At 38.4% G+C, this 24,737-nt stretch overlaps 1 protein-coding gene across 1 annotated transcript in view; it reads right to left on the minus strand.

The window, feature by feature from the left end:
* Positions 1-1,907: 1,907 nt before the first annotated feature.
* PDXK (pyridoxal kinase) overlaps positions 1,908-24,737 on the minus strand; it is a 61,626-nt gene continuing 38,796 nt past the window's right edge. The window contains exons 4-12 of the mRNA XM_044442321.1: positions 22,567-22,650; positions 21,406-21,452; positions 20,528-20,613; positions 17,228-17,273; positions 13,957-14,068; positions 12,360-12,496; positions 11,353-11,419; positions 9,312-9,426; positions 1,908-7,695 (exon numbers count right to left, since the gene is read on the minus strand). Of these exons, the coding sequence (XP_044298256.1) occupies positions 9,314-9,426; positions 11,353-11,419; positions 12,360-12,496; positions 13,957-14,068; positions 17,228-17,273; positions 20,528-20,613; positions 21,406-21,452; positions 22,567-22,650 (692 nt within the window). The 3' untranslated portion in view covers positions 1,908-7,695; positions 9,312-9,313. The remainder of the gene's footprint in view (positions 7,696-9,311; positions 9,427-11,352; positions 11,420-12,359; positions 12,497-13,956; positions 14,069-17,227; positions 17,274-20,527; positions 20,614-21,405; positions 21,453-22,566; positions 22,651-24,737) is intronic.

The following is a 24,737-nucleotide window of genomic DNA, read 5'->3' on the forward strand; positions in this document are numbered from 1 at the left end:
TCCTTTTACAGACTTAAAATAAACCTATTGCTACCCTCTTCCTTTCTTTTCCCACTCTAGCTATGTCAATTCCTAAGACAAGGGTGGTGAACCTGAGGTCCACCTGGTCTTCCAGGTTTCCCTAGATAGGCACCGATTTCCCCCAAGCATTCCTCCTCATTTACAGATACTCTATAAGAGAGAATAGAACCAACATTTCAAATTAAGCATACAGAATTGTTTACCTTCCTCCCACAAAACAAGGAAGTAATTTCATCTGGAAGCTGTGTCACTTGCACACAAGTTTTTTGGTTCTTTGCTATTTCTAGAAGGCAGAAACACCCTTAAAAGGGGAATGTATATGTGTATACTGTTGACATGCTCACCCTTACTCCCTGTGCTTTTAAAGCAGAATTGTTCATTAAAGTTGGAATACTTCTATGAATACAAATACAGCCAGTCCAATAGTATATAGTTGCAAAGAAATAAAAAAAACATAGTTTGTATGTAATAATATGAAGCAAAATATGGTGTTAGATCAAAACTGTGGTTTTAGCAGTTGTCCATGGAGCAATTGCACATACTGGTAGCCCTCCTTCTGCTGTCAGGTAAGCTGTTCCCTAAGTAGTTACTGGAAAAGGGCACCTTTTGTATGTGCTTCCCATATCCCCATCCAGCCTACCTGCTGATTAAAGGAGGACAAAATGGGTGAGTTTGCATGACACAGCCACATAATGTGAGTCGTTTCTAGAACAACCTATGTTGCACCTGATAGATGATTGGACTCACTATGGGTTGTCACCTGGCTTCTCTCTTGGTACTCTTGCAAGTATTCCAGGGACCCAAACAGCAAAACCCATCTTGCCTCCTCATCCTGTTGTGATCACCCGCCCCCCCTTCTGTGGTTCCCAGGCTTCCTCCACTTTTGTGATCTGCAAAATGACAGCTAGTGATAGCCTCTCCAAAGTGTCCATGTAACTCATTGGTTTGCCACTTTTCCAAAAAAAGGGATCTCTGTATAATGGGGAAAAACACGATTATGACTGCAAAAGCAGTTGCAATCGGAACACCAGAGAGTGAGCAAGTGATTGTTATGCCACCTGAATCCAGGGAAGCTCAGTAAAAGTGCCACTTATGACCGGGTGAGCTTGGTAAAACCCTAACCCCTGGAACAAACAAGGAATTGTCAGGGTGTCTCATTGCCCTAAAAGAAGACACAAGCAGTACGATTCACGTGACACGACAATCCACTAGGGCTAGTTACTCATTTTGGGTTTCTGTGTCATGTGAAATGAGGATGGTGCATCCCTTGTCTGTACAGAAGTGGTAGGCTGTATGGGGATACAAGGTTTTACTGAATAAAATCTTCCGGTGTTTAGTCTTCTTGGACACTCCCCCCCAACAAAGTCCCTTCAATATTATTTTTTGAATAACAACAACTAATCAATGAGGATAATTAAACAGTAACCTGAATTATAAAGAAGACTCTAATCCTCCCTTTCTTGAGGAAAAAGAGGAAAAATAGCACCCCTCCTCTAATTTTTAAAATCTTTGCTCAATTCTCACTTAGATGACATATGGCTAGGGAAATGGCTACCATTTAAATAATAATGGCGTTTAACAATTTCCATTTTTTCTATGACTACATCAATAAAATGCAACCAAGTCCTACCAGAAGTGTGTTACTTTTTAGCCAGATGAAGTACTTTCATCCAAGAAATGGTGGAGTTTCTCCTACCATCTTTACTTTCAACAATTTAAACATACAAGGAATACTGCAGGGAATATAGAAATACTAATAATACCCTTCCCATCATACCTAATTGTAGTGAAATACAAGAACTGGGACAACTTAAAGCTTTTTTCTTAAATAGTGAATCCATAATTCGTATTTCTTCATTCAACAGGAATTAGTTCTTGGCCTTTGCTTAGGTAGTTCATTGACTTTATTATCATCTTCCTACATACTTTAGCATGTAAACTTTACTACAAAATGGATAAAAGTCACATGTGCCAAACCAGAAATATACAAACATTTTCATTGGGACAGTGGCCACTGACATTATACATAGTTACATACCACACAATTTTTTTCTGGCATAAAACAACGTTTCTACTTTTTGTCCCTACAACTCAAGAACAATTAATAAGAGGTATAAACATGTAACAGATTGATTTCTCTAATACAAAGCATTGCACAAATGTTAAATACATAGAAAGTTTGCTTGTAAATATTTCTCCATTTAACATTTTAGAGCTAAAAATATATTTTCAAAGGCATCTTCATTAATTAAATCCATCTAGGGCTGTTGGGACTGATTGAACTATCTTTCTTATTTCTTCAGCCACCCTCTTCTATCCAGTCTTGCAACTTTACATTCCTGGAAGAGGCTAATGTGGCACAACTGAGTCCTAAAATCATAAAACTGTCTATAAAAATATATACTTTTATTTCCCTTTCTGAAGGCCTGCACTGCCAGCCCTCAAATTCTATTTCTACCCCAGTGTAACTAGAACTTCAAAACAAGTGTATACATGCCACATTCTTTTAGATACAATTACTATCCTAAGTAGCAATGCCCTGAAAAGGCAGTATGTAAATTATACATGTGATTTCCACTTATTAACATATGGCACACTATTTTTTATGGTTAGCAGTACCTTCAGTGTGATCCTTTGTTTTATGTTGTGCAAGGACAGAGTTTTGCACCCAAACTATGGCTTTTAATGAAAGTCTCCAGTTCAAAAATACATCCTTGCTTGGAAAAGTACATGCCTAGTGCCAGCAAGCTTGGAATACTAGATACCAGTTGTCTTTGTGTGGCATCTTTTAGGCCTGGGACTAGAATTTTGGAAAACTGCAGAAAAGGAGTGGGATGATTCTTAGAAACTACAAAGTCAACATATTCCACTCCTCGAGACAGCCTCCTTTAATTTCAAACGAAATAAATGAGTGATTTGTTTCTTTTCTTTTGCATTTTACCAATTCCCCCATAAGCACCATCTTCAAAACCCTCTCTTTATATTTTGATTAGAGACTTTACTTTGCACTTCTTAAATGTCTTGAGACATTACCAAGGCACAAATGCATTTGCATATGTAGAATCCTTAACAGAGCAAGTTCAGTACTCTTTTTTTCCATGCAGCTGATCTGTCAACTGCACAGTCTCATCACAGGCAGTACAGCACTTAAGTCAACAATGTGTTTCTTGTAGAACGAAGAAGCAAAAAGCTCTTGGACTGCAGCCGTAGCTCGATAAATATTCAAAATCAGACTGCCTTGTGAAGAACTGTATTTTCAAGAAAACAATGGACTAGGGGGTAACTATAACTAGGTTCTGTTTGGCGAGAAGGAAATAGGCCATGGTTACACCAGCTGCAGATTATATAATTATAAGTGGTTCACACTACTCAAGGTTCAAGAGCCACAAGATGAGGGACCCCTAAGTACAGAGGACTGTTGGGTTCTATCAATTTGTTGCTGTCTCTGGCTCTAGTACTCTCACCCCACTGGAGGTTCCTGAGTGGAGATCATCTATTTATATAGCCAAATCTCCAGCATCATCAATACACTTCCTCCTCAACCATTCGGGTACCAAATGAGAAGGCAAAAGTCATTTGATTTAGTGTCAAGCTTTGATGAATTACATCTCTAGCCATGACAGACTATGGGCTGTAGACTTCTCTGCTGAAAAAACCATCTTATAGAGACCTGACATTTTGTTCACTCACCAAATCAGTAACTTTCATTCCCTGAAAGAGAATTAAAACCTGTTGCCTAACTAATTCCCATCTCTGATATATTAATGTTCCAGAAGAAGACCTCTCAACGTGTCTTTGTCAAAGTATGAATTTTGCCATGCACATAGACAACCATTTTGTCATGTATTCTACCACCCAATTTGCCTGTACTTGATGTGTGTTGCCTTGATTGCCTTGATTGCCTGATACAGATGACCAAGGGACTTCAGAGTGAAGATGCTCACTCCAGGGCAGTTTTGGCCATTTGTATGAACTTTCTTTTGGTGCTTCTTGATTTTCTTGTGTGAGTTCTGCCCCTCGGTCAACAAGAGTTCACATCAACTAAGGATAAAACCTTAATATAAAAGGCCACCTGATTCAGTAACACTACCAAACTGTTACTGTTTTGTTTAATTCTGAAGTGGCTCAACATATTAAAAACAAAATCTAAACATAGTTATGCACAGTGTTATTAAACATAGATAGTTTATTACAATCTTTCTTGCCACATATTGTAAATTAAGAGACTAGTACAATCACTGCAACAGTACCAGACAGACAATGAATTAACACCATCCAATCAAGATACGTATAAGGTTACTCTTAACAAGGCAGTATCTTTAGCTAGAAATCTTGGTCCTCTAAATTCTTTAAGTATTGCGCTGATTACAGATTTCTTGCATTTTGAATGCAATTTGGCAAATAAATACCTAAAACTTAATCGTTTTCAATATATATGCTCCTTAAAAGCATGTTAAAAGCAAGAGTGAATAAAATTTCACAAACAACAATTTCTATTTATTTCCCTAAACGTCATTATGTGCAAGGATGTCAGAAAGAGTTATGGTACATAAAAGCTGGATTTAAGCTCAGAAGATACGTCATTTTACATGAGTTTTGGTCCTGCTAGGGGCTAATTATACATTATATGCAAATGCTGTACAGATGCTCATTGCTATACATTTTTAAAGAAAATTAGCATCAGAAAGACATGATTTTGAGTGAAGCAGTGGAGGGGAGTACCAAACTCTTTTCTCTTGCTGTCCACCATTTCTGTGCTCAAATCACCTCCTCTGAAAGCCATTCTTCTTTAAATACGAATGCCATCAGAACTCCTTTACATGCATTTGCATGTAATATGAAGTTAGGCCCTTATGCCCCACAAAGAATTGAAACCACAATAATCAAAAACAGCTGCACAGGTACACTGAAAAGATATTCACAAAATTGAATTAAAACACACATGAGCTACAATATATGGTAACACAAGCTTTCCATTTTGTTAAGACAATAAAAAACCACTGTAGTATTTACTTAACTTAGTACTATCTGCCAGGATGTTTACGCCCATGCCACCATTATAGTCAAACAGTGATCTATTTTAACTCATCTGTTTTGTTTTCAGCTTGGTTCTCTGGGATAGCTAGCCCAGGTCTAGCCTATGCATCATGGATGAAAAAAAATTTTTTTGGAATGTGTGTGTGTGTGTGTGTGTGTGTGTGAGAGTGCGCGCTTTTACATCGGAAAAAAAACCCAGATAAAAGGGAAGTATTTGATAGATAATCTAAGTTTATGCAAATTCTTGTCTGGGGAGAGAAATAAAGAAATAAGTGATGCTTAAAGCATATTACATGTCTCAAATACTACAGCAATTATAAATAGATTACAATAACATTATAAAATTAAAAAAGTTTTCTTTAATGACTCTATAGTGGTAACAGCACAGACCTCACTCAAAATCAGGGAGTGATAAAAATCAGTCAGAATGCATTCAAAAATCAAGATCAATGATATTTATCTCAAGAAAGCTTACAATTTTTAAAAAGTTGCATTTTTCCCTAAGCATATTTAATTGGCCATTTGTCCAACTTATGCTACAAGTCTGAGGTTGATTTGGGGGACAGAATTGCTTTTCTTTTCTCTAAGAGGGATTGTTTTGCTTTTCTCCAATCTAACTGAACTCCTGGTTCAGGTTACAGTCATTGCCATTATTCTATGGGAAAAGGCATCTGCAAAGGTGTCATATATAAAAATAAATTGCTAACGAAAAATTAATCCTTCATTACTTTATTTGTTTTAAAAAGATTTGTAATTGAACTGTTTATTGTCACTTTCCATATGTTCAATTGTGTTGAACATACTGTAGTCCTAACAGACTGAAGGAGATGATGCTGAAGGAGCTTAATTAATCCAGTCCAAGAAAGCTCAACTGATAGCAAATAGCTTTCAAGAGATTTGTTTTCCTGTGAGACATGAAGAACCTGAATATTCTATTGCTGCCAGTTTACTGGTGTTGTACCACTACCACACTTCCAATCATAAAGAAGGCAAGCAGTGATTGTGACAGTTTATTTCCAAGCTTCTCGAATGGCTAGAACTGTTATGGAATGTGGTAAGTAAAATGAAACTAATCCTTGGAGTGTTCTGAGCTGCCATTAAATGACTGCATGCAGTTGACAGACATAATGCATTCGTGTTTTGGAAGTCTCTCAGTGCAGCTATGTTTTGCTCAACAGTTACATCTCTCCAATTCAAACTATCCCTAATATTGAATGTTGTTCTTAATAAATGGTAGTGTACATTGTATGAAACTAGAAAAGTTAATACTAAGCAAAAATTGCAGCTGTTGATCTAAGAGACTGTTTTCTTTAGCTCTATAAACATGACAGGGCAGGAATCTCATGCAATGGGAGACTGGGAGCTTCTCTAAATGAGGCTTTTATTGTGTGTTCACCATTCTTCACCCATAGTTGTTTACAGCTGCTCTAGAAGTCATCTTCATCATCATTGGAAGCAGCAGCATATGGAAAAGCTTTATCATACCACACACATTTCTACTGCTTAAATGTTATTTCACAAGGATCATGGCTAAAGATAGTTGCAGCAGTGTTTGGCAAATTAATGTTATATTATTCCCCATATTTAAATAGACTGGATGTTGTTGTTGTTGTTGTTTTAAACTGCAGGATATGTCAGAGCTGACAAACTGTAGAAAACCCAGGAAATTTTTTAAATCATTTTGTGAATATTTACAGTATTTATTTTACTCAGTTTTGCTAAAATTATGGCCACTATTTTCTTCAAAGCTGTTAAAAACAGTAAGGTTCAAGAAATAGGTTTCAATTGAGTCTGAAATTAATTATGAACAATATGAACAGGAAAAAGTAGGTCTCACTATGATGTTAGGCTTCCAAAAAACACCCCAGGAATTGTTTTCTATGGTAGCAAGACTGTATTACTTGTAGGTGGCACTTGGTATAGCAGAACAATGCATTAATAATCAGTGGTAATTTTAGTTTGCTTTGCAATGCCCCAAAATATGGATTTTTCCTGCCACCAGTCACTCTCCATCCCAATGAAGTGCTTTTAAAATACAGATGTAAAATGGGAGGGGAACCATTTTATCTAAAGCACCATGAGTGAGGAATGGTAAACACAAAATAAAAGACTTGTCTAGAAAAGGTCTGTTTTGGAAGGATGCGGTTGAACTTGTAAGGGATGCTTGACCAATGTATTTTCTGAAAAATATCAATGCTGTGCTAGTTTAATTTACACTTCAATTCACTCTGCAGGCAAGGGGCTAGACAATGTAAACACCTGTCAGCTGTTCCTGGCTTGAAGAATCCTTTCATACCCTGTAAATATATCCCCCCACATCCATCATGTTTATCTGAAACTAGTGGAAAAAAACTTTTCTAAGGGAAAATCCTTGACAGGCACATCCCTAATATAAAGCAAAGGTGGGAAGCATGCCTGATACTTAGGACCACAAGAAGAGCTGACCATCAGACCTGCATCAACAACCATGAGGATTAAGTTAAAAACTAGGTGTTTTAAATAAATGAAAGAGAGAACTCTTACAATTCTAACAACAGAATCCACATTCTGCACGTTGGGGCTTCAAGAGTCACAAGTGTTAATGGTAGCACTTTTGCAGGAATCCCATTTTCTAGAGAGGTCCAAGAAAATGATGATCTAACAAAAATGATGAAAATACCCTGGTTATTTGCAAGGAAGAAGGAAGTAACACTACCTTACGTGTTTACAAAGAGCTAGGGATCATGGATTGCTTTGATACCCTGTTTTATCTCAAGAAAAAAAGAGCACAGATTGTTAGCTTATCCATACTATATGTGGAAAACACAAGCAAACAGAACAAACTGAAAAGAATTTCAAGGAGTGGGAGAGTGACAGGACTAATAAGATTACATTTCTGATTAAACTTAATATGCATGGTTGTGAGACAAATATATTTTCATCTCTAAAAAGAATCAAAATTATTTTACTAAATTAAAACAGATTATTGCATGGAACAGAATCCAGGGCTTCCTGTTCATTCCAAGGCATTTAAGCATATTTAAGTTTCATGGATTGCACACAAATCATCTGTTTTTTGAGAGTGGAACTTTTAACAGTAATTCTACAAAATCCATGAAAATTGTGCTGTAACATTGATAAACCCATATCAATGCTTACAAATTGGATGTAATACCCGAGCACTACTAAAGGATAACCTGTATTTATTTCTACTCAGCTTGCATGAGATTCCCGCACAAGTATTTTCGAAAGGCATTGTGGTTGTACAGCAGCAATGCTTTGTGTGTTGTGCCTTGGGAGAAGTACATGTCTTACTGAGCTATCGATCAGATGGTGTTTCACCTCATCGTTCATTCCATGCAACTGAAGCAAGCTAACCAGCAGTCATAAACAGTGAATTGGTCTCAACAAATAACATACTGGCTTTCATTTCCCTTCTAGCCATTAGCAGATGAACTGGGATATTCTGATTTAGTAACAAATGCTTATTAAGCAACTTGCATTTTGCAAGTCTTTTGATAAAACCGAGTCAAGCGTATTCTGTCAGAGGTAGAATCACCATTGTCTTTTACTCTTCTGCACTTTTAATGGAAGGGGAAACAAACAAAGAGAATGTGACATGTTGGGATACTTTGGGTTGTTTGATATCAAAGGATTAGCACCTCTGGATGGTGGAGTCTTGCATTTATTCGCAGACCAGAAAAGGGAGCAGTTCTCACTACATGCTGTTCTCCCTCCAAGCCTATGCAGAGCACTGAGAGGCTGACTTGCCTGTGGAGCCCCTCCCCACACGATGGCCAAATCACCCTCTGCTTTTTTCGTTTTGTTCTGTTTTGTTCCAGAGTGGTTGAGGTACTGAATATTGTAGCAGGCTACCAAACCTCTTCGTTTAAGGGAAAAGGTAACCTACCCAATTGGCACAAGATGCTTTACCACAGTTTATACACTCCAGACAATCATTCTACTAACAAATGCATTCTGAAAGTCTTTGGCAAGGCAGGAAATCTTGTGCTTCCTCACCCAGGATTTAAAACAGGGCTGAATTAATCTGACAGCCATTTTCATACCTGGGAGGGAGATGTAATACACACCTAACTTTATTTTCTTCTTAATTCAAGCAAGGCCAGCACAAGTGCTTGGAAGTGGATCTCAACTATGCTGGGCACTATTTCATGGAAGTCAGGTTTCTGTCACAAATCTAAGGCAAACATTACAATTTACAGGAAAGAAAATGAGGACATCAATACATTGTGCGTCGTTAAAAGATATACAACCTTTATAACACAGTAGCTTTAATTATTATCTCTGGGTTTTCTATGTCCTTTTTGCTTTGGACCATCCTCAGTTCCAGCTGGGCTGAATTAGGCTTGTTTCCTTCTCCAGCTTGGGCTTAAAAACAAAGAAACAACAAGACACTCAAATGCTTGGATTAAATGGGCACTTAAATGGATGTTTAATATTAAAGAGAAGCAATGTAGAAGAAAAACTTATTCTCCCTCTCCTCACCACCTTAAGATGTTTTGCTCCCAGTTCTACTACAATGTTAAGAACTCTGATCCATCAATGAAACACATGTGCTTAGTATAGACTTGTCCAATTCTTTGCCTTCCAGATGTGTTGGACTACAGTTCACATCAGCCATGACCACTGGCCATACTGGTTAAATCTCATGGGAGCTGGAGTCCATAACATTCTTTGGGGGCATCATGTTGAAGAAGTCTGGATTAATGAGTACAAGGGACACAACCTTTCCTGTAGTGGCCACACATCTTTGGAATGTACTGAATTAAAAGATTTAACTCTGCTTGCTGGGTATACTGCCCTGGCAAGATAATTTACAATTTTACAAAAGCATGAACAGATAAATTACAGATAAGCTCTTACATAGCAGCAACAAATGTCTTTTAAGCACCAGATGTAGTCTGAAATAAATACAGGGATTTGGGGTGTGTTTTTAAGCCAGCAGTGATGAGGCCATACATATCCTCCTGGGGAGGGAATTTCATGTGTGGCCAACACTGAGAAAGCCCTGACCACAGTAATCCAGTGGCCTCATAGTTCTTATTGCTGAGCCACAGAATAGGGCTTCTGACACTGATTTTAATGCTTGGGCAGGTTCATACAAATGTAGCTGGTTCTTCAGATATTGAACCAAACAGTTTAGGGTTTTAAAGACCAAAACCAATACCTTGAATTGGAAGCAGAAACTAGCAAACAGTCAGTATAAATGATATGGAATAGAAGTAATATGATCTGAATATCTAGTTCTCATAAGCCTTCTAGTTGGTCCATGTCTGTACCTTTTGAAGTTTCTGAATCATTCTCATTACGGTAAGCTGATCTGGATGTAAGAAAGGCATGTGCCACTGCGGCTAGGTCAGCTTTCTTTAGATAGGGCTTCAGCTGGTAAATGGTAAACACTGCTTCCAAGAGCAGGGATTCCAGATGCCATCTTTGGCCCTTCCTATCCAGAATCAGATCTAACACTCCAGATCAGCAGATTCTCCAAGCTACAGTACTGTCATTTATCAAAATTTCAGGTTCAGATTATTATCCTCCATCCATTCCAATACCTTCCCGAACACAGGGTTCCAACTGTCGTTCTGCTGGAAAGAGATAGAGCTGCCTGTCATCTGCATACTGATGACATGTTGGTCCAGACCACCTGAAGACTTTCCCCATTAATTTCACATAGATGTTAAAAAGCACCTCAAATAGCAAATTGCCAATGGCCACAATCAAATGTCCCCCAACTTTTCCAATAAGTTCAGTTAACCCCCTGGCCTTTAGGACAGTTTTAAAGATACATATATCACAGTTTGCATTTTACTTGGTTTAGTGTACTCGACACTTAACTGAGGTAGACACCTTCTGTGCTATTTTGTTTGTTCTTCATGCATTGAATATTATTGTTTTCATAACTTGATTATTTCTTTTTAAGTATGTTGTAATCCACATTGTGAAGGTTTTAACCTGCAATGTGGTCTAGAAAATTATTAAACAACAACAACAGAATTATAATACTGTTACACTTGTGGACTTGTGTGTGTAAACTGCGTGTAAACTGTACACAGTTCTATGCAGCTGCTCTCTGTGGTCCCTCTAGCCCAGTAATTTGGCTCTTATTAGAAGAACTACTTCAGGCTCACTTCTCAGCCCCATTACCTGCTACCTGATCCTTTCCACTGGAGAAGCCAGAAACCAAACCTGGGACCTTCTGCATTCAAAGCTTGTATCCTACCATGAGCCATGGCTCCTAAATAAATATACCATCCAACAGCAGTAGATGAATAAACTATGACATAAGTAGGTTACCCTTTGCACTCTTGATGGTCCTCTGCAAAACATGCTGCATGGCTGACACAGTCTTTTCACAAGCCACCTGAAAGTCAAAGAAAAAAGAGTTCAGCATTGGTACTGGCAATGGTAGCTTATTTAACCCATTGTTTGTTGCCCTACCCAGGCTTTGTCTGGCAGGTGATCCAACAGATAGTATTTTGTTTTTTAATCCCTAGGTTGTACATTCCCTTCCTCCTTTGTTAGCTCCTTCTCTGTGTCCCAAATGGAGCACTGTAGCTTTGGCACATAGAGTGGCTGGGGTTTTTTTTTTTCTTTTTTTTAAAGCACTCTTGCCTGCTACCTCAATAGCCTGGGAAAATAACCTATGAACCACCCACCATTCTGAGTTAACACATTATGACAACCCATTAGTTCACAATTCAACAACAAACCATAGATTTTCCTTCTGGATTGTTGATAGTTAACAAACCATGGTTTCTCAGCATGGTTTGCTCATCATGACAATCTAGGATTCAACAGTCATTGCCTCAGATTAGTATTTTGTATGAATCAGATCACTGATTCTGATCAATGGTAATGAGAACATGATGGTTCATCTTAATTATGGTTTGCTGAAATAAAATTTTAAACTATGGTTTGATTCTGGCTTCTTTCAACTAGATGTAGTTAAGATTAGCCACAATTTGTTTGGGTTTGGAAGACATAGCAAGCTGCAGTTAATCAAAAGGAAGCAAACTCTTCCAAATCCCTCCTCATAGCAGTGCTAGAAGTAGAGAACATTTGACTCCAAGGCTTGAACAGACTCATCCTTCTAAGGCTAAATTATGTTATGTTCAAATGCAGCTATGCATTCTCTTCTTATATGTGGCCCCATTTATATAGCTTGTTGACCTGTGTCCTATTCTCTTCTTTTCTTTTAATTTCACAGCTATCTGCACTTTAAGAATTCATAGCAATTAAACAAGAATATTTTTTCTGTCATTGAGACAGTGAGCATATGGAAAGAAAACATTGATCTATACCTTAAGATTGTCTGGATGTTTGTGGGTCCAGGCCAAGAGCATAGCAGCAAAGAGGTCTCCAGTTCCAACAAAGACAGCATCTACTTTAGGAGATTCCATTCGGATCCTCTGAGTCACTGTACTACCATCTGCTGCAGCTGTTAAGGCAGACACACATTTATCCCAATAAATATTATAAAACAGGAATCTCAAGATAGCCTACAGGCAGGCAACATAGTATTCATGTGCCAATTATGGCCAGGTTATCTAGTGAAGTGGTGAGAAACTTTCAGCCAGAAATTTTGGCCTACCACTCCCATGATACTTCCTGACAGGATATGCTGTGGAGGCTGATGGGAACTGTAGGCCAAAAGAACTTAAGGACCACAAGTTGCTCATCCTTCTAGTGTCATTCTTTTATATATATTACTGCAAACTACCTTTGGAGTCCAACTTTGGAAGTATCCTTGGACAACTATAAGCAGGACTGTGTGTATGCTGAAGTTCATAAAGCACAACTGATGACAGCCAGGTGAGCACCACTGACGGTAGCCTCCCAAGTGCCTAAGTAGCCTGCTGCCAGAGGTGTCAGGCTTTCTGGAAAGCCAAGAAAGACAGCCTTTCTTCGGAATGGCTGAAGAGCAGACCGCTCTTGCTGCTAGGAAGGATGGCCAGAGGCAGGAGCTGGTGATCTGCTCTACAGATGTGGGGATGTCTGATCCACTTGGTGGTGGCACTGCTGCCTCAAGGGCAATGCTGCTGCTGAAGAGTAGACCTCTTGGGCAGGTGGCCGGAATCCTGCAATTGCTTAGTGGTACTGTCCCATGTTTGAAGGACTGGATACTCCAGTCTCCTGCTCCCTCTACTGCAGAAGGTGAGAGTGATCAATCAGGTCCCTTGTTTGAAGAACTAAGGAATCACTGCCATCACCATCATCTCCTGCCCTGTAGTGCAATGATTTCAACTTCCAGCCTCAGCTGGGGCAATGTGCAGAGGACTGCCTGCTGCAAGGGGACTTGAGCAGCCCTCTGCACATTGCCCCAGCTGTGGCTGGAAGCGGAACTTATGGTACGGCTGTAGCGATTGCCTGTCAGACTCTGGGCTCAGCATGGGCACTCGGCAATGCAGCCAGCTCACTGTGGTTTATTGGTTGTCATGTCATGGAACTCAGCAATTATTTCTTGAATGTACAGCTACCAGCACATTTACTGGTCTTATGAACAGTCTATGAAGTCTTGTCTTTTTGCAGTTGATGAGATAATGTATCACTCAGAAGCTGCTTGTTAAAGCATTACTATAATTGCAAAATGAACTGTTGCCAATTCAACATAATTTATTCAGATTAAGAGTTTTACAGTGCAATCCCGTATGCTTCCACAGAGAAGCTCCTTTACTTCCAAATAAGTGTGTACAGGATTGCGGCACGAATATTTCTAAAAGTACTGGTCCACATTACAAATGTATTTCACACATATTAGTAGTATCTGTAAACAAAGCTAGTAACATTATTGTTGCATCTGTCTGCCTATATTTGATTAAAAAAACTGTTTTCTGGAAAGTGTTCTCGGTCATTTTTAACAAATGCAGTTGTAATTATTAAATAAATAACTGCACTTACTTTTCCTGTGGCTTCCTAATGCTATCAGGTAATCATTTCCTGAAGGTGCTTGTAGGTCTGAGCTGGTGATTACAACCGTTTCTGGTCCCATATTGTGAAGCATATCCATTACCTTTCCATGTACAAAAGAAAGGTTACTGCTAAGTACGTATGCATGACTGAGGAACAATGGCAAATTAAATGTAAAATATTTTAAAGCACCTGCATTTGAACATTAAATTTGCATCACACAAGATTTTTTTTAAAAACATTTTTTTTAATATTATTGGGAGCCTCTGTTTTATATTGTTCCTCTCAGGCTACTCCAGTGACATTGGTTTAACAGTTTAAGCATGACATTGAGAGCCAGTGTGGTGTAGTGGTTAAGAGCATGGGACTGGGACTCAGACGATCTGGGTTCGAGTCCCCACTCGGCCATGGAGCCAACTGGGTGACTTTGGGCCAGTCACAGACTCTCAGCCCAACCTACCTCACAGGGTTGTTGTTGTGGGGATAAGATGGAGGAGGAGAATGATGTAAGCTGCCTTGAGTCCTTTGAGGAAAAAGGCAGGATATAAATCGAAAAATAAATAAATAAATAAAATTGGTTTAACCATTTAAGCATGCAGGCAATCGACTAAGCTCTCATACAAATTTTTTCTATCAGAAAGAAAAGAAGCACCGTCTGCCAAAGGCAACAGCATGTTTGCATGGAAAATGGAAGGTCTGAGCTCAGTATACTGTTGCATGCATTATGGGAAATGTGTTGCGTATACTGCTTGTTTACATTTCAAGAGCCATGCACACAGTGCTGAGATGAGGCTAAGTAATGCATTTCTCAGGGTTACCTTGGGAAAGCTATGTTAAACAAGTTTAAAACTGGGTTTATTTGATTTTATATCCCATCTTTTTTTCTTTTTTAAAGAAGTCAAAGATCTTACATCATTCTCCTCCTCCTGGTATGATTAGTTGTGGCTCTCAAGCTATTATTCTGTGGTCATCGAAATAAAGACCAAGGTTGCACATTATGTACTCTCTCTGCCGATGTGCTCCTAAGAGTCATTCGGATTAAATTTATGAGAATATTCAGAATGTCTGCTGAATTCAGCCCTTTGTTACAAGGAAAGTGCTCAGATCATGAAAGCCTCTTGTGTTATGCCGCAGTATAATTGACATGGGAATGTGCTTTAATGAGATGGCACCACAGCCACATTGCTTTGTACTTAGCTGAAATCTTAGCATGTTTAAAGAGCTCTTTCTCCCTTTCAGACTGGTACCAAATAAGCAGGCAGCTTGATGTATAAAATTCCTCTATAAATTTTTTAGTGTGTGACCAGACAACAGATATACTCAAAATTGCTTATTAATAGCTTGTGCTTGTTTTTATCAATGAGACTTGCAAATGGCAAATAAGGCATTATAATTAGCAGTGAGAGTTAGGAGGGGTATTCTGTGGGGATCTGGGAGCACAGAAGAAGGAGAGTACGCATAAAAACAGCAGCAGTTGTTGGGAATGCTTCCTGCCCTGGGGGAAATGTAATCTGTGGACTGACATTCAATTGGCTTTGCTAAAAGAAACACTGCAAAAGGTCAGGGGTGATTGTTATTCTTGGCATCAGGATTTTCATTAGGACGGAACTTAATTAGTGAAACTAATGTTGAAATGCTTTACTACAGGAAGCAATTAATTTCAGTCAGTTGATGGAATATCTGTACCCCTGTGTCCAGTAATCCTGTCTAAACACAGCATGTTCATCAGAAACTCAGGACACGTATCTAAACTTAAGATTGGAAGCCAATGGTCATCGATATAAACAGGACTTCCACAGATGTAGCAGTACAGGAAAATATGGCAAGGTTACAAATGGAAGATGATGTCTTTTGGATCTCCCATAGATTTTTTTTTAAGGCAGAATAATTACAGGATAAAAGTCTCATCTGAAAGCACCCTATGCACTGTAGCATATAAGAACAGTAGTCGTAATAACAATTTACTGTAAGCCATACCACAAGAAAGTAAATTTAAGATAAATCTCTTTACAGGCTGCATTTTAATGTGCAGAGATACTCTACTGCTGCCATTTTATTTTAGCATCACTGTTCTCTGTGCCTTTTAGTTGAATCTGCCTGAAGTCTTGGATGATAGTCTGGCTCTTTCTTCTTTCATCACAAAGCCTGAAGGAACAACTCACTACGCATCCCTAGTACATTGTATGCTTGTGAGTGTGGAAAAGCAATTAGCAATTAACTCAGAACCCCTTGCTTAATATTTCTTCAATGTGGTCTGCTACATAGTGATGGCAGAGCATTATTAATAATCTTTTTTTGTAGCTGATATGTATGTTATGGAGATATTTCATGAGTTGCCAAGAAATTCCTTTTGAGATAAAGCAGTCTCATTAGCTAAGGCTTTACATGCAGATCAAGTGTGTGGAATAAACAGAGCCCCAAACAAATATGCAAGTGCAGTAACAGATTTCCTTAAGTTGCAATCCTATACATTCTTATTGGGGAGAAAGCCCTGCTGAACCCAAAAGAACTTATTAATAGGTATGTATAGGATTGCACTGTAAGCAACTTCTTTAAAACCACTGGCATCAGTAGCCAGTAAAATGGCAAGGTAGAAGTTCTTTATGCTAGATGCTCAAGTATTACTGTGACAATACAGTCATACAAACACTAGAGGGCAATATAATATAGTTATAATACTGTGATGGGGACTCAGTTTTTGCAGCTGTGCTTTCCAGCAAAGAATGCATTTCTTTGTAATGTAACCATTTCCAATGTAGAACTGTCTCCATAACAAACAAATAAATCTAATAACTGAAAGTAAACATTATTCTGTGTTCATAGCAAACCACTGAAATGTTGCTAGTTTCTGCAAAACAAGAGATATGACACATTAAAATGTGGCTTTTTGCAACAGCTCTAGTTCATACTTTAAAAGCTATCATGTGGTTACTTGCAGAAATGTTATTAGGCCTGTGGCAACTGTACAAGGAAAAGCCCTGATTGCCTGAACCAATACCACTGCCGGAGGAATACCGTGGTCTCCACCATTCATGCAATCATTGCTGCTCCAATTTCAAGGTGCAAGAGTACAGTTTTAAGGAGGGCTGCATGAAAAGCAGCATCTGCATGCTGCCACTTTTTCATATAACATCTCTCTATTATTTGCGTCAATGCATTATTTACCCCATGTCATTGCATAGGTGACTAAGTTACTTTAAAATGTATTCACTGGGGCTTAAGGACACAAAAAAAGCAGAAATCTGTCTTCCAGCAGACCTACCTCTATAGCTTCTTTTTCAGTGTGTATCTTCCTGCCTGTAAGTAGCCTACAAATCAGAAAAAAAAATAAAGTCCATATTTTAATTTTCACTTATTTATTTATTTATTTATTTATTTATTTATTTATATTTTCCTTTGGCTGAACTACTTCAAGCTAAAAGAATATAACACATTTAATATATTTACTTTAGTCATCAAGGCTCTGTTAAGAATTTATAGTGGTTTTCACTGTGTACTTTATGAGAAACCTTATATTCTAACCTCACCCTGCCAAAATACATGCACATAGCAAGTATATCATACAAGCCATCATGATGTATCCTCTGCCTCCATTACTGCTTCATGGGAGGGATGAAAGGTCCAGCAAAGAGGGATCCTTTGAGAAAAGTTACTGTAGCCTTTGGGGTTTACTGAAAAGCCCCCAAGGACAATTTCAGTTGTTTTTCTATCAATCCTTGCACAAATATTTAAGGACAGCTCTTAAACCTATTTCTGTGCCATCTTTTACTTCTGAGAATCAAGTAAATTAATGGATTATATTAATAGAATAGATGAAGAAAAGTCACTTGATATGAGCTGTTGTAAACTGCCCAGAATGTTCTGGTTATTGGGTGGTCTTGAAATGAAAATAGTGAAAATGAAAAATCTTATGTTTACTTTAGGTACTTTAAGCTGTTTTTCCTGCTAAAAGAAAGACTACTCAAAGTAGTGCGTAGGACATTGAAGAATGATAAAACGATAACACAAATTCTCAAAACATTCCTAAATTTCACTTGAATATATCATCACCAGTCTTTAGACAATGTCTTTCTGTCAAAAAGCAATGAAAATCACAGCACCAATTTGTTATTCAACACCATAGTGTGAAGGCAAACTTGTACATCTAACAAAATTGGAATCTGAATTGCACATCCAAACCTAGAATTCACGTTCAAGTTCTTTCCAGTACACTTTAGTGTTAAGGCAGCTAGTTGAAGCTGACCAGTATCTGATGTGACATAGCCAACCAGCTGTCAGCAGCAGCCTGCAGGCCGGGCTATGATGCTGATACCTCCTCAATCCTCTTGTGTAATTTTGCCGTTTGGTCAATAATATCAGGAGAAGCAAGGTTGAAAACAACAAAGAAAAACAAAATATGTACAATTCCCAAGTATATACATTTAGATTTGCAAAAATGTTATTCTGGATTATACAAGAAAATTGACTCTACAAGTCAGGAATCTGACATTTTCTCTTCAGAGCTGATCCTTTCAAAACTGGATTTACAGCAAAATGAGCTGCTTGTAGAACCTGTATGAAAGGAAGAGACCAAGTGTGCCACTGAGAATATGAGGGGGACCTTCATTCAGAGAGTTGCCATAAATGATAGGTGACTTGATGGCAGTAACAACACGGTGTATTGGTGCCTAGAGAAATTTCGTAAATGCATACAAGTGTATAAGGGATGGAAATGTCTCTTTATGTGAAAAGATGGACATCACTATACTTAAGATGAAGGTTTTGCCATGGGCAATTTACATATTATATAGTATTCTTTCATATATATTCCCAAACATATTTTCAAAAAATTATGCAACTTTTTCATAGTTTGTTTGGGGAAAGGGGGATGCCTTCCCCTATTTTTCATTAAAGAAGATGTAGCTGTCAATTTCAGAGTAGGATTTAATTTTCCAAATCTTACCATAAAGCTTATTTGTTAACCAGTACTAATAATTGGAAGGCAATACTTTCTTTTAATATTTCTCCAGGGAGTCAAATTATTATTATTTGGCTGAACATGCTATAGGTATGTTTAAATGAAAATAATGGCTCCACTAACAATTTTAGCAGTGACAGAGACTTAGGATGTAATGTTTCACCAGCTGTAATCTGTATGCTCATGATAAATTAATTTTATGGAGGATCCAGTTTGAAGATTGAGAGATGGCCTTTTATGTTGAGGGGTTGGACTGATAATGGGATTGATACTTTTGAACAGTTAATAGGATTGTGTGGTGGGTTTCCACTATTTTAGTATTACGTATTAGTTATCATTTACTGTCTAGTTCTAATTGGGAGAATATTCAGCTACAACATTTATTGGAGTCTAAATAAGGGTTGTCAACAATGAGTGCTTCAGCACTTAAAGCACCATTGGCAGAATCAAATGGTTCCTTGTGAACAGCTAAGCCTGTAACAGCTGTTTACAAAAGTCTTTTGGAATGTAGTAAAGTAGATGTTGAAAAGTTCAGGAATGAATGGAATGAGGAACTGGAAGGCTCTGTACTGTCTAATCAATAGAAGTCTAAGCTTCTATAAGTACGATTCCTGTGGATGTAAAACTGAGACTGAGTCAACTAAACTGATCTGTTGTGTAAATTGGATACTACAGAAGCTTCTTAGGCAATAGCTAGCTAATTCTGCTTCATGCTGGCAATAAAGGGGTTTTCTATATGAGGCTTCTGACCATCACTTTCCTGAGGCTTCTACTTCTAGATTCTGTGTGGGTTTCTAGATTCTTTGTAAGATCAGCTCCTTTTCTTGTGATTGTTATGGGTTTTTTCCCCTCTGCCTTTCTATATGTTCTATTACTCAACCACAAGGTGGTTTTGCAATATAGTTACTGTATAGTGAAATTACAAAAAAGCATAAGTCTCTCATTCCAGTTTGTTCCACACTGAAAATATAAATATTTCATATACCTTATATTCCTTGCTCTGAAAAAAAAAAGCCACAGAAAAGCTTAGAAAGCATCGGAGAGGCCCTGGAATGCACTTACTACTGTGACTGAAGAATAAAAAAACATCCGATAAATGCTACATGTAAAGAACCCAGTAACGAGGACAATAGCTTCCTGGGACAATTGATTGGAGATGCCTGTATTGTTTTCCTTTTCTGCTTTTGTTGTTGCTGTTTTCATATTATTATTATTACTACACTGCATGTATATCATGCCTTATTCCCTCTTGTGAGGAACCAGAATTGTGCCCTAAAGTACCTTAGCTGTACCTATTTAAAGGTCACAGAATACATATCCTGTTCTGTAGTTCCAGACAGCTGGTTCCCTGAGGAGAATCAGATGGGGCATGTTTTCTCCCCCGCCCCACCCCGCCCCACCTCCATATATTCATAAAATATTATCAAAGCATCTATATAACCAAAGATTATTTGTTTCCTGATATTGGTTATACTCATGCACCAGAGAACATTTGCTGTCACATAAGTGACTACTTTCTTTATCTCAGAGTTTAGTTTTTCAGAAACTAGATCCTAATGGCAAATACACTAACCCTTTGAGAATTCATGAGAAAATAGTACTTACTCGGCCTCAAACTGATTAGGTGTAATTATATCTGCTACGGGCACAACCTTGTCTTTATAGACTGGAAGGAGATCCTTTGGAACATACTGAAAAGAATAAACATTGACTTTGGCTTAGGAAAGTTCAGGCAGGTGTGAGGATATTCACAGGCCTAGTTCATTCTAGAAAGTTCTAAACTTTCAATACACACCCATGCATGAGCAGTTGTCTACCTCACTTCAATCCAGAAATCTACAAACTATTGCAGCACTAGGAGAAATCACTTTATGAAGGATAGTTTTAAAATTGCGGCATGTGTGAACTTAACCTACAGATACTGACAACTGCCAGCTAATTTTGCAAATGCCCTTACATAGATATATTCCACTCCTTTTCAAGCATTTGCATGGGAGTACACCAATCACATGTGGGGCTGATAGTAACCAAATTGTGGACATTCATTAACATACACACATACACCATAATTCCAGCAAGTGTAGAAAGAGATTGTGGTAGCACTAAGAAAAACCACTTTCCATTGGTTTCTGATGCAGGATTGCCACTGTGCAGTGGCACTTCAAGCAGCCAATACTTTACTGTCTATATATGCAAACTGGGTTTTCATTTCCTCTTCTAAATTAGTCCAATCTCTAATGTCCAATAGAAATAGAAAACTCTTATGTAGCTTCTCCAGCAAACTGGGAGTGATTTTAGAAAGGAATAAGGATATCTTTCCTGGCATTGTTCTAACAGTTATCTAGTAAAGACCATGTAGTAGAAAGCCTACTGTACCTAAACAAGATACTTCCTTACAGCACAGGGCAAAATTTAGAAAAACTGGGTTTGCTTTGGCACAACATGTTTGTACAAATGGATCAAGCATGCAATGAATTACCCACCATATATCCTTCTCCACTCCATTTGTCACCCATCACAGGATCACACACTGAAAGAAAACATTAAAATTGTAAAAGTAGGGGAGATAATACCATAAATGGATACTTTTATTACTTTTATTAATACTTTAATTAATAGCTGACAAATAACAGCCACAACAGTCTCATTTCAAGCATTTATGGCAGCCTTCCCCTATATGGTGCTCTCCAGATGGGTTGGACTACAAGTCCCATAATTCCCAGCTGTCACAGCTACAGGTTAAGAATTACAGCCATTGCAGTTCAATACATCTGGAAAGTACTACACTGAGGAAGGCTGCTCTATTATAGTTACACCAAGATGTTAGTGTCTTAGGGAAGGAAATGAATCTCAGCAAGCAGAAGTGCTATAAAAAGGGGAAATGAATGTGTCGTTTGTTTGTCTGTTTGTTTTTGAATGGTTTTATACAAGGAAGTGAGAGTAGACTTAACTGCCCTGTAATGTCAGAGAAACACTTCTCAGAGCTAGTGAAATGGCCAGCAACATCCTGAACAGATTCTCTGAGCAGTGCTTGAACGAAGCGCAAGTTCTGAAAACCCTCAGTGTGGCATAGCAGTTGGTGTTGAACTAGAGCATGGGAGATCCACACTCCAGTCCCCACATAGCTATGGCTCAGCTGCTGACTCTCAAAGTAAGCTGGAGTAAAACAGAATGTAGGAGGACCATGTGAGCAACTTTGGGTTACTTGCAAGGGGGAAAAGGGTGGGTTGTTAATGTAGTAATAGATAGATAAATCTGCCAAAGTGCTTTGAACCATTAAGATCTCATTCACTAGCTTAAGGATGGCAGCCACTATTTATGCAATGAATGTAACATGTTTCTCAATACTTTTACAATTCAAGGCACTCTGTGCCTCCAGTACTGAGGTATCTCTTCAACACCATTATTGTCATTTTTCCCAGTACTGTTTTTACTGTATATTGTTATATATTGAAAATTATGTTTCACCTAATGTGCTGTTATGGTTTCATTTTTGGGGGGCAGTCTAGAGATCTGTCTGGGATATAGATGGGATACAAATGTTTTTAAAATAATAAACAAACATCAGAGCAGCTAGCCCATGTAATGAGAAATTTTCCTAACTCTATAATGTGACGTGAATAACTTTTGTGTTAGAAACTTACCATACACTAGATTAGAGTTCTGCTGTTTTAGCTCTTGAACAATATCAACCACCATTGCAAGAAATGATTTGTCTCTTGTGTAGCCTTGGAAGGAACGAAGGGGAAGAAAAATAAAATAATCACAGTAAACAAGTTAGCCCATGGCATGCCAAATTTCCACCTACGCTTATGACAAATTGCTTATGATCAATGTCTCAGGTGAATAAGCCATCATGGAACGAAATAGTATCTAATCTTGAAGACAAAATAGTGGTTAGCCTCAATGCTAACAGTTCTTTCAGGAGACCCATAGTTGTCTCTTACAGAAGCTGCAACATATGAAAGAACTCATAGGCCAAATTTTTTTACAAGCCAAAAGGAACAAAACAAAAATAGAGCCTGTGTGGTGTAGTGGTTAAGAACATGGAACTGGAACTCAGGTTATCTGGGTTCTAGTCCTCACCATGCCATGAAGCCAATTGGGTGACTTTCAACCAGTCACAGACTCTCAGACCAACAGGGTTGTTGTTGTGGGGGTAAGATTGAGAGCAGGAAGAGGAGAATGACACAAGCCGAGTTCTTTGTAAGAAAAAAGTGGGATATACGGATATACATCTAATAAATAAATAAATACTCATATACAGCTGCCCACAGCTGGTTCCTAAGTAGCTTTCTGCTTACCATCCCCTTCTCAGGTAGTAACTCTGTCTATTTCATAGGTCTCCAGGATGTATGATTGTTTTTTACCAATTCACATATGCAGATTGGCTGAAGCATTTTGACATCATTCTCTGGCTGAGTCAGCTATCAGACATATATAGCTCTATTCTATTTTTGAGTTTTTAAGTATGAAAGATGGAGGATGCAAACCAAGCCATCTATTAATGGCAGGAACCCCCTGCTCTTGCAGAATAATCATGTGGGAACTAAAATGAACTCTCCCAACCACTTGGCCTCCCTAACTAAATCACAGTGGGTTAAAGGAAGTATGAGCATTTTGCATCTGCTCTGAGGAATTTCTTCCCACTTGGCAGCAATTGGGAAAGGTTTCTGTTGGCTTACCACAGCCATTCAGATCAGGTGTAGCACTGCCTGACTCTAGTACAGGTAGAGAAGCTCAATGTCATCTCTGAGAGATACATTAAAGGAGCAGGGCACACCATCTCACAGCCTGTTGGGGGTTTATTGTGAGGCAATGTGAATCGTACTTCAGAAATACACAAATCTGCACAATAAAGTGAGCATGAGCTGAGTGGGTGGTTTACCTCATTCCCACAAACTGCCTTCTGTAGAAAACAAACAAACCCACAATACCCACACTCACACTCTGCTCATTGTCAACTTCTAGTAGATAATTAGATGAATTTAGGAGAAAATTCTTCAATGCATCCTGCTGCCTTCATATACAGTGGTGCCTCAGCTCACGAATGCCTTGGTTCACAACCAAATCAGGTCATGAACAAAAATTTCATGAAAATTTTGACTTGGGTCGCAACCATTGGGTGGCAACCACGATCATGGCCATCTCCCCCCCCCACCAAGTGAAGAGATGGCCACGATCACAGTTGCCTTCATGCAGGGGAGACATATTGGAGCTGATGATAGAAGAACTTGCTGAACTCCAGAGTGAGCAGCAGAAGGCACTTGCTGAGGAGGATTCCACTGAGGGAGAGGAAGATAGGAAGGAGGTTAGCAGTGATGTGATACAATCCATTATGAAAAAATGGAATGAGTGCCAGGATTTCTTTGAGAAGCACCACCACAACATAACTGTAACGAACAGTGTTGAATCTGATGAACGATAATGTGGTCTCTCATTTCCAGAGGGTTATGTAGCATAGGAAAAAACGAGTGATTATAGACAGATTTTATAGATTATAGACAAAATTGACCCTGCAGCTAAGAGACAAAGAAGAGAGGAAACCCCTGAAAGAGATCTCCCCAGTGTCCTTATGGAGGGGGACTCTCCCTCAAAACAATAACCTCCCCCCCAACCTAGGTTAGTGTTCTCCACTGTACTGTTCTTCGTCACTTTGTTTCAAATTTTTCTGATTAAAAAAAATAGTTACAGAACAGATTAACCTTATTTACATTGAACCTTATGGGGAAATTTGACTTGGCTCGTGACCAAAAATTGGCTCACAACCACATTCGGAGGGGCCAGAATAGATTAACCTTCTTTACATTGAACC

Source organism: Varanus komodoensis, unplaced genomic scaffold, assembly GCF_004798865.1.
Source record: "Varanus komodoensis strain SLA01 unplaced genomic scaffold, ASM479886v1 scaffold4, whole genome shotgun sequence".
Lineage (NCBI taxonomy): Eukaryota > Metazoa > Chordata > Lepidosauria > Squamata > Varanidae > Varanus > Varanus komodoensis.